This window comes from Podarcis muralis, chromosome Z (genome assembly GCF_964188315.1).
Source record: "Podarcis muralis chromosome Z, rPodMur119.hap1.1, whole genome shotgun sequence".
Lineage (NCBI taxonomy): Eukaryota > Metazoa > Chordata > Lepidosauria > Squamata > Lacertidae > Podarcis > Podarcis muralis.
Window position 1 is genome coordinate 23,296,435 of NC_135673.1, and position 10,333 is coordinate 23,306,767.

The window sequence follows — 10,333 nt, forward strand, 5'->3', positions numbered from 1 at the left end:
CATGCAGCATAAGAATGATTCCAAGGCAAACCTGAGACGTCCAGGGGGATATGGCAGCATGTTCTCCACGAGGTAGGCAGCTCAGTCGTAGAGCTTGTGCCTCTCGGATTCAATCCCTAGCATCTCCAGGTAGGGCTAGGAGAGACTCACACCTGAAACCCTGGACAGCAGCTGCCAGTTGGTGTAGACAGTATTAAGCTAGACAAACCAGTGGCCCGGTTCAGTACAGTATGTCACCTTCCTATGCTCTTATTCACCTCAACAGTGCTCAAACAGGCTATTTCCTCTACCTACTTCCATTCAGATTTGGGCAGACAGAATTTCAAACCTACAGACACTGACTTGGAAATACAGTGGAACTTACTTCCAAGTAAACATGTGTTGGCTCCTGCCACATAGTTGCGCAGAGCCTGATACATTTTTATACCCTAAAATTCAGGAACAATTTTATGAGCACTAGTAACATGGCAGAAAGTTTGCAGGGTAGTGGTGGCTCCCAGTGGGAAGACAGCTAGTGGAGTATAGTGGCTAGAGTGTTGGATTAAGTTGTTGGAGACCAGGGTTGAAATCCCCACTCAGCCATGAAACTCACTGGGTTGACCTTGGGCTAGTCAGCAGTCTCTCAGTGTACCCTGCCAAACAGGGTTGTTGTAGGGATAAACTGGAGAGGGAAACGAAACTATGCAAATCCACCTCTAGCTCCTTAAAGCAGTGGTTCCCAATTAGCCAAGTACTGCAGATGCCCTGTTTTTCAAAAACAAAGCCATGGACCCCCTACTTGTGGAAATTTTGATATCTTTGTGATAGTTTTTGTTATGTTAATGGTGCCGCGGGTGTCTCACACAGACCCCCTAGGGTCTGCAGACCACCACTTGGGAACCACTGATTTAGAGGAAAGGCAGGATCTCAATGTTCCTATATTGTGACTGTAATCTTAAAGGGACAGGAAAGTGTGACATAATCAGGTAGAAGTGTTCTGGGAATTTAAAGAAAGACTGTATATGACTCCACTGCCAAGTCCTTGCCTGGGGTAGTGTGTGTGTGTGTGTGTGTGTGTGTGTGTGTGTGTGTGTGAGAGAGAGAGAGAGAGAGAGAGAGAGAGAGAATGCCTTTCAAGTACAGTGGTACCTCGGGTTAAGAACTTAATTCGTTCTGGAGGTCCGTTCTTAACCTGAAGCACCACTTTAGCTAATGGGGCCTCCTGCTGCCGCCGTGCCGCCGGAGCACGATTTCTCGATTTCTGTTCTCACCCTGAAGCCAAGTTCTTAATCCAAGGTACTATTTCTGGGTTAGCGGAGTCTGTAACCTGAAGTGTCTGTAACCTGAAGCATATGTAACCCGAGGTACCACTGTGTACAAAACTACAATGAGATTCCACATACAGTACACACACAAACACAGAGAGCTTTCTTGATTTTCACACTCTTCTAACAAGGGGCTGATGCATTTTGAAGTGGGCTTGATCTCTTTGGCAGGGACTCACACCTCCAAAGGTCTCCTGCTGCTTCATCTGACCACCTGTAGGCTGCTGGATAATTGGAGTTGACTTCTGGAAATCTAAGTGCTTGTTTACTGGAAGGAGGAAATCAAGGGTGAGGATGCACAAGTGGTAAAGAGAAGCCTATAAAGATGGTATCTTGCCAGAGTTAGCAAGTAAGGATGGGCAGCTCAATCTATTTTTGGACAGTGTCAACTTCACATATGTTCAGTCATAAATCCATTTCATCCCTTTACTGCTTTTTTATCTATTTACTTAAACTCCACACGAACAGTCATGTTTACATATGTATCTAACAAGTATTTAAATAAAATACATCAATAGTATTTATCTCAATGTTCTCTTTTTGAAAATACATATTTGTAATGCATTTTGGGCACGTATTTTGAGCTGACAACCGTATTGCAAAATCTGGAGAGGTGAAAACTCTGAAGAATAATTACATTCCAAACTGTTTATTGTCCAGGAGTTGCAAATTAGGTCAGTTTGTTTTGGAATCCACAGAAATTGAATTCCTAAAGGCAGGGCCAGCTCAAGACATTTTGGCACCTGACGTGAACCACAGAATGGTGCTCCCCTCCCTGGCAGGAAAGAAGTGGGAAGTGAAAATTGACACCAGAAATAAAGGTGAAATATAGATTTACACTGGGATCCACTCCCTTGTGGATTCTGCCACCTGAGGTGGTTACCTCACCTTGCCTCATGGATAGGCTGGCCCTGTCTAAAGGATCCCTTGTTGTTAGTCTCCACGGACAGTGAATGATGCAAATTTCATTTCAAAGCATGACTTAGTACAGGTTTCTCGTCTGTTGCTTTGCTTGACCTTTCTTTTCTGTTCTTTGTCCAGCTGTCAAAATGTAGATTGCAAGTTTCTGGTGACACTGACCTGTCTATATGTGGGTATGCAGGAGGGGTCCTTACATGGGGGAATAACCCCAGTGTCTGCAATAATAATGGTCCTACAGTACAAAACCAACTTTGCAGTGAGTTCTTTTAGTAGTAGAGATCCATCTGGACTCTGGCTGTACAAACTCACTGGGGAGATCTGCATCTCCCGCATGCTAGTCTTTTCAAGTTACTGTATTGCTACATAGTATTTTCTGGTATTTACCAATTGCCCCTGGCTCTTCCTGCTATTTTAAAAATAGAGTTAGGCAACTTCATGTCAGTTAAAGTGAACAATGGGTGTTAGCGATCATACAGATTGTGCCTGTATGTTCAGAGGCAGCATATCTGTGAAGCAACTGCAGGGTCTGTTGCTCTCACACGTTGCTTATAAATGTCTCAGAAGCACACAGGTGACTGATGGTAGGAAGAGAATTCCTGATTAAATGAACAGGCGCCTAATACAACAGTGCTCACTTTATGTTCTTAACTCTGTCCCCATTTTTCCCCAGGTTGCAAGCTTCTTTACCAGCCCTAGCTCCTGTACATTTAACAACAACTCAGTTGGCTGACAACTGCATGACACACTGATTTTGGAAGACCAGGTTGCTAATAAAGGCATGGAAACAGGCCAGGCTTGAGTTTTAGAACAATTGGCAACCCTGGGTATGCCTCCCTACTACACAGTGTTCATGGGGCTATAGGTATGACCAAGAAACAGAGCAGAGGTGCACACCTGACTTCTGATTCTTCCTAACTGCAGAATCCAATTATGTATTGAGATACCTCACAAGGCTCAAAATGTAGGTTTTGGTGTGCAAGGAAGATTGGCTGCAAAGGAGGGTCTTTAATTGCTATCCTGCAGAAGGAATGGTTGACAAATTCTCACTTTCCTTTCACAAGCAGCACCTGCTGACATTCTGGTGTTAAAAGGCACACCTGTCCTCTCCTGTATCCCTATAATGGGTCACCCTATAATGGGTACCTGGTGACTGAGCAACTGCATCCAGATTTCTTTTTAAAAATCCTGTTCACACACTAAGGTTCCAAGGGGTTCTCCAGGGCAAGATGAAAATAATGGTTGTGTTAATAGGTGTTCACAGGCAAGTGGGGAGTTAATGAAAAGTTGGGACTCTTTTGTGGACAGGGGAAGGGCTGATCATCAATGCAAATTTACTGGAGGGAGGACAGTAATTGCAAAAGGTAATGCCCATCTACTACTGCCTTTACTCCATCCTACTGAATACTAACTGAATGCAGGTAGTGGGTGTTTGCTTGCAGAAGGTCTCAGATCTGATAACTGACATTGCCAGCTTTCTTCTGCCCCCCCTTTTAATAAAAAAGTCATGTAGGTGGTGACCTACCATGGAAGACTGCTGTCAATCAGAGTAGACAGTACTGGGCTAGATTGACAGCTGGCCTGACTTGCAGATAATATCAAGTTGTGGGTTAGTGTTATATGCACAATTTTCAAGCTCTGATTCCCTGGTGCAGCTATGAAGAGGAACATTCCCCTCAGTTTTCTACTAACAACACTTTTGCATGATGTCCAAACAGGGAAATGAGGTTAATATTTATGGTTTACTGGAATACACCACAGTTCAAAGGTGGCTTGCTTAGACAAACCATTGTTAAAATTAACCACAGGTTGTCCAGTCTTGGACTTAACCTCAAAATGCAGCTAGATGAACCTGGAAGCAAAAGCTTACAAGACCTTCCATGCAGCCATGCCAAGAAGAAAGTGAGGGAGGACATAAGCCTGAGGCGCATGCACAGAAGCACTAAATGATGGTTTGGCATTATGTGCAAATGCAGTAGTGCAGCAATAGGAGGCATCTTCCTGAATTTCCACCTAGCATCTGTAGCAACTACGAAAATGTTTCTAGTAGGAACCGCCATCTAGTGCCAGCCCCCGGTATTAATGTGCACATCTCCAGTTCTGCTTTGCTTCAAAGCGAAGAGAAAAAGCATTGTAATTGGAAACATATCTAGGAAAATCCTGGCCAATTAAGTCAACAGCATTTTTGAAATACTTGTGTCTATAAAGGAAACCAAACTGAACTCTGTAACCGTTCAACTTTAGGCTGAATGATTTCCCCCAACCAGTGCCCTCTCTTCAGACAAGTGCAGCAACCATTATCATTACCATTTGATGAAACTGTCAGAACTTAAGCAGGAACAGTCACTCCCTAGCTCTGTGCTATGATAGGTAATGAACACATCTGTACAACTAGACAGCAGTGCATACCCAATGAAGGCTTCTACACAAGAGCAGCCCTCTGTCAATCCACCCTCTTCTACTTTGGAGCCATTAATTCTGAAAGAACTATTCTCTCCTTCTCTCAGCCTCACTATAAACACATCCTAGAGTGAACATGAAGCTCAAGTTGCCTTTCAGCCTCTCTCCTGCTATCAGCATGGACACCTGCTTGTCAGAAACTACATTAACCAAAAGATGCTCTAAACCCAATATGTGATAGAACCCCTTACATTCCCTATACCATGCCTAAGCATTGCTGGTAAAAACATGTACAAGTGTGTGCCCATGTGCCAATATCTTTTTAGCACCCCAGCTTCCCGTAAGTTCATTTCATATTGACCTCTTGCAAAGTATTCTTCTTATTCGACTAACAGAACTACCCCTCCAGAAATAGCTAAGGGGTCCTTGCTTTGTAGATAGGGTGAAGAATATAATCAGCATTCAAAGTTGGGAGTACTGAAGCAGGGGACAGGTTTTTTTTAACCCAAAGTAAAAATAGCATTGGGGATCTGTCCCCTTAATTGAAAATACCAAATGCTGGAATAACTTGCAGGAAAATTATTCCAGATAAAGGATGCATCCAGACCGGTGCCGTGTCAGACACCTCAGAAGTCAAACTGAAATTTTGAGGCTGGCAAGATCAGAATAAGTGGCACTACTGAAATGCAGGTCTGGCTTTGGAAAGAGTACTTAATTTTGAGAAAAGTCATTTGGGGTGCAAGTCTGTTTGGGAACAAACACTTGACTATTTAGAAGCCTTTAGTCACACACCATGCCTAATTTGATGCATTCTGCACCAGCTTAGAGAATGCATTTTTACTTCATATATTCCAGATTCCATTCTGGCATTAAATATGGATGCCCGGGCTGACATAAACTGCCCCCCAAGCCCCCCAGCACAAGTGAAATCCTGCCTATGGGCCATTGACTAACTTTGTACTTCATTTCACCACCCCCTTGGTTTCATAAACTCATCCCCAGTGCCCGCTACTTTACCCTACGAAAAGCATTATTCAGAATTGCAGTTTGCATGACCCACTAAAGAAGATAATAACACAATAAAATTCAAAACAGTAACATTTAATTACACCTTTACTGCAAATCCAGTTAAAACTATTTAGTTTAATTAATTCCAGAAAACTGGTTAACTTGATCCAGTGATGCCAGATATTTCAAGAAATATATTTTTCTGCGTTATTACAAATGAAAACAGAAATGCGAAGCAAATTTATAGCTTAAAGTATTTATAGATAACTACTTACCAAACTAATTTATAATAAAATCAATAGCTATACCCAATAAGAGGCTATCTTGTGACTTGAGACAAATGCAAGAAAACATGACCAAAGGAAAAAGCTTTGAAAGCAGTAAGAGCAGTAAAACTTTAAATTTGAAGTGAGGAAGGTGTTTTGCTCCAAGCTCTAGCCTGGTCAGTCATAAATAAGAGATCATCACACTTTAGAAGGACCCACTCCCAGTGTCCCCCTGCCACCCCTTGCCTCTTAGTGACCCCCTAGGTAATCCCACCTCCCACTTTGGGAACCACTGCTTTAGATGTTCTATTGGAAAGTGGATATATGAGTGATTTTCAGAGCTGTTTCTGTGCCACCAGTATAGCACCCAAAGAGGGAATTACTCTCATTACAAACCAAATGCAGAGATGGTTGCCATAACATGTGCACTTGGGATGCTGCATAAGAGCCACAATGCATGGACCTGTATGAGAGGGGTTTATATACACATAAACACAATGTATGATGGCTGGCTGCAAAATCAAAGAGCAATCTGCATATGTTCATGTGTACATCTTCTCCACCACATGACTGCATCACGACTAAGCCACCTCAGAAAGCATTATAATGTCACCTGGATCCACTTCAGGCACTGCACCTTTTACTGCAAATGGTTAATGCTCAAACTGTCCCCAATGAACACCGACGTTCTGTCCCCTGTGGGTTACTGTCCCACATTCACATTCTGGGGAGACTGTGGGGGTCCCTTTCAAAGCACAGGTGTGTATCAAAATTCTTCAAGTTTCAACCCTGTCATTGGAGACTCCGGAAGTTAACTCTGTCCCCATATCTTTGTATACATCTTGCTTCTGACACACGTGCATCTAAGCACTGTGCTTCCTTTTCCTCCCCTCTCCCTGGCATATAACCTACCCACCTCCATATGCAGGGACTCTAGCCTCATTGCAGAGCACTTTCTTTCCATGCAGAAGTCCCAGGCCAGCACCTCTAGTTAAAAGGGGGTATTAACTACAGGTGCTGCCAATCAAGAGTTGCAAATAACTGGGCTAGATGGACAAATTGCCTGACTTGGTATAAGGCCGTCTCATTTGTTCACTTGGATATGTAAAGAGTTGCAGCTGCTGTTTAATAAATACAAACAGTTCAACTAAACATCCTATTTAGTTTTTATAAATAAAAAAACCCCCAACAACAACAACAGCAAGCAAACAAGCCTGTTTCAAAAGCCAATGCAGGGCAGAGAAAATAAGTGCAACATAGAGATGGCACAGGAGAAATTTCGTCAATGCATGATTTGGGGAGAGAGATCAAACAGGGATCCTTGATAAGGAGAGAAGAGGGGTGCTACATGTGCCTAAGGGTGTCCTAGTAGTCCCCCATCTAAACCCTGGGAAGGCCATGCTGAGCTAAATAGACCTATGGTCAATTGGTATAAAGCTACTTCCTATGCTCCAATATACTAAATAACAGCTGCCGGTCAGTGAAGGCAATACTGTGCTAGATGAACCAATGATCTGACTTGGTACAAAGCAGTTTCTTATTGTCCTTTGCAAAACATTGAACAGCAGGTTGCATGCAACAGACAAGGGCTCAGTTATCCACTGACAAGATACCAACATATCCTACGTTTCTGTCTTGTCTCTTTAGGAAGAGAGAAAGCTGCCTTATACCAAGTCAGCTTATTGGTCCATCCAGCGCAGTGCTAGGAATTGAATTTGGGGCTTTCTATATGCAAAGCCTGCACTACCCCACTGAGGGTAAATTCTCCCACAGGGCATATTTCAGAATATGACACCGGCCTTTTGCTGAATCAGCACACTGGTCCATTTAAATCAGAGCATTGCATATTCTGATTGGCAGCAGCTTTCCTTGCACAGGTAGGTGTCTCCCATTACTGGAGATGCAAGGAATTAAACTCAGGATGTTCTGCATGTACCACATCATAGCTGGAAAATTCCCTTATTCCGAATAGGATTCCTTGCGAGAAAAGGGGAAAGTTGACAGCTATGTACCACATGTGCCCTGCCACCGAGTCATATTCATGCATATGTGAAGCAACCTCAAAATGTTTGCATTCATGGCAGAGAAAGAAAGCAAAAGAAGCAGAGGCTAGGGGAGAGGGGACGGGGTGAGGACAAATACATGGGATATTTGTTCGCTCCTTTTATCCAGTAATCTCCCTGACAGTGTATGTTTTGGCCCAGTGGGAATGCCTTGAAGCCAGGCCCAAGAACCCAGGAGCTGAAAACAAAGGCCACATTTTTAAAGGAGCGCTGACCAAGATCAACATGAAAGTGGCTGATTGGATTTTGCAAAGTGCCAATCCCACCTAAGGGCTCTTTCAACCCAAATCCACCTCGTCCTCAGTTCACACCAGAACAAGGTGGCCTGGCTGGCTTTGGAAACCCCTCGTTTGTCAAGGGTGGCTGTCAAAGTCTGCAGTGCCTTGCAAAAAGTAACTCTCAGCCAATCAGGTGGATGGAAGAAGAAATAAAAGCAAGGAGCCTTTTTGCAAAGGTGCCCCTGGAAGGTGGAGAGAGTGAGAGGGAAAGCCAGGTAACCCAGAAAGTTGATCTTGCCTGTTTTAAAAAAGAAGAACTGAAATGAAACCAGATTGAGTCACTTGGAAAATGCATCAGTCTGCACAGAGAAGCCGCTCTTACCTTGAAGCAACAGCAGTCCATGCAGAAGGGACAGCAGTAGGGAAATCCTGAGGTCCGGCAACATTTTCAGTTGCAGTTGAAGCGGATTCTTCTGAAAGGTGCCAAGAGGAGGAGGAGGACGACGACGACGAGTACTGCCAAAGGATGCCCGCTTGAGCAGCAAACAAGCTGAGTTGCTAGCAAGCTAGCTGTCTGGGCTGGAGGAGACGTCCAGCGCTGTTCTCACTTGTTGCTCCACTCACTGCTGGGGTGAAAAAAGTTTATCTCTCTTTCTTTTTTCCTGGTGATGCAAATCTTAATTTGTCGTTTAAAAAAAGAAAGAAAGAAAAATCCTTTTTTTGATCTAGAAGGTCTTTGATCTTGATGGGGGAAAATAATCAGCAAGTCACTCCAACAAAAGTTTGCAGACACCCCAACAGAAGTCTCTCTCTTGCCGTCTTCCACTGGGCTGCAATTATTTCTGGTAGAAAGTAAGCAGCTCTCTCTCGGCTTGAGGGGGCTTCTTCGCAGCTTCACCCGAGCTCTCCCTGGTGAGCCCGGGAGGCACAGGTGCTGCTGCTGCAGCTCCCGCTGTGCGGAGACCGAAGTTTGAAGCTTCCAAACTTGCTCAGGCTTTCCAAGGGATGGTGAGGATGCTTGAGAGAAAAGGAAAAAAAGAACCGCTTTAAGTTCCCAAGAACTCACGAGGATCTAATGTTGTGATGGGGCGGAGGGGCACAAAGCTGGGAAGAAGCGACCAGCTCTGCTGCTGCCTCTCAGAGGTCTGGGGCTTGTCCTGGACAGATCAGAGTGTAGGTATTATTCTCTCTCTCTCTCTCTCTCTCTCTCTCTCTCTCTCTCTCTCTCTCTCTCTCTCTCCAGCTCCTCCCAGACGGATTGCTTTTGCTGGGATGCTTAATGCAAGCCTGGAATTCTTTATAGCGAAAGAAAAGGAGGAAAGAGAGACGTCAGAAAGAGAGAGAGAGAGGATTGGGGGGGGGGGGGAGACCCACCACCACCTCTGTCACTTTTCCTCGGCTGCCGGGGAGTAATGCTGCTTCCTGTTGCTTAGGTCTGGGCAAGATTTCTCGACGCACCCACCTACCCACACATTTCTATATGCCAGACTACTTTGCCCTGAGTTTTGCTTCCAAAGTTTGAACAAGTAGCAGCAGCAAGCGGCGAAACAGAAAAAAAGACGAAGCAGGAGGACGGTGGCAGTTTTGCATAGTGGCTAGAGTATTGTTGGCGAGACAAGTTTAAATCCTTGCTTTGCCATAAAGCTCACAAGTGACCTTTTCTCAGGGCTCCTCCAATTGATGTGTTTAATAAGCATTCATCCCGATTTGCCTACACAAAGCTGACATGGAGGTCAGATGGTGTGCAGTCTTTACTGAGGATATACGTTCCAACTTGTTTGCGGGAAGGTTATACGGCAGTAAACATTCAGTCTGGTTTCTCCTGACTGCCTCCTTCCTGGCACTTTATTCTGTTTTCATTTATTTATTATTCTTATAATCACAGCATTCATAATTATACCACAAAATTTATAAGATCATTACTCATAAGAGAAAACAACAAAAGAGCAATAACAATAACAATAATCTTGCTAGACAAAAGCTTATCCAAAAGATGTACCCTTTTTGTTACCTGTTATACTCCTAGGTTAAAATAAATATAAAGCACTCTTTCCATAATTTATTTGATGTATCTCATAATCAATAACATATACTTGCATTTATTTATTATTTGCTTACTGCATTTATATCCCATCTTTTTCTCTGAGGAGTTATGC

At 43.7% G+C, this 10,333-nt stretch overlaps 1 protein-coding gene across 3 annotated transcripts in view; it reads right to left on the minus strand.

Moving 5' to 3' along the window:
* Window positions 1-9,418, minus strand: part of LOC114588860 (vascular endothelial growth factor receptor kdr-like) — a 192,683-nt gene extending 183,265 nt beyond the window's left edge. For 2 of the 3 annotated variants that reach the window (XM_077922571.1, XM_028714546.2), the window contains exon 1: window positions 8,560-9,418. In XM_077922571.1, the coding sequence (XP_077778697.1) occupies window positions 8,560-8,623 (64 nt within the window). In that variant the 5' untranslated portion in view covers window positions 8,624-9,418. The remainder of the gene's footprint in view (window positions 1-8,559) is intronic. The other variant, XM_028714547.2, reaches the window with a different exon arrangement.
* Window positions 9,419-10,333: the final 915 nt, after the last annotated feature.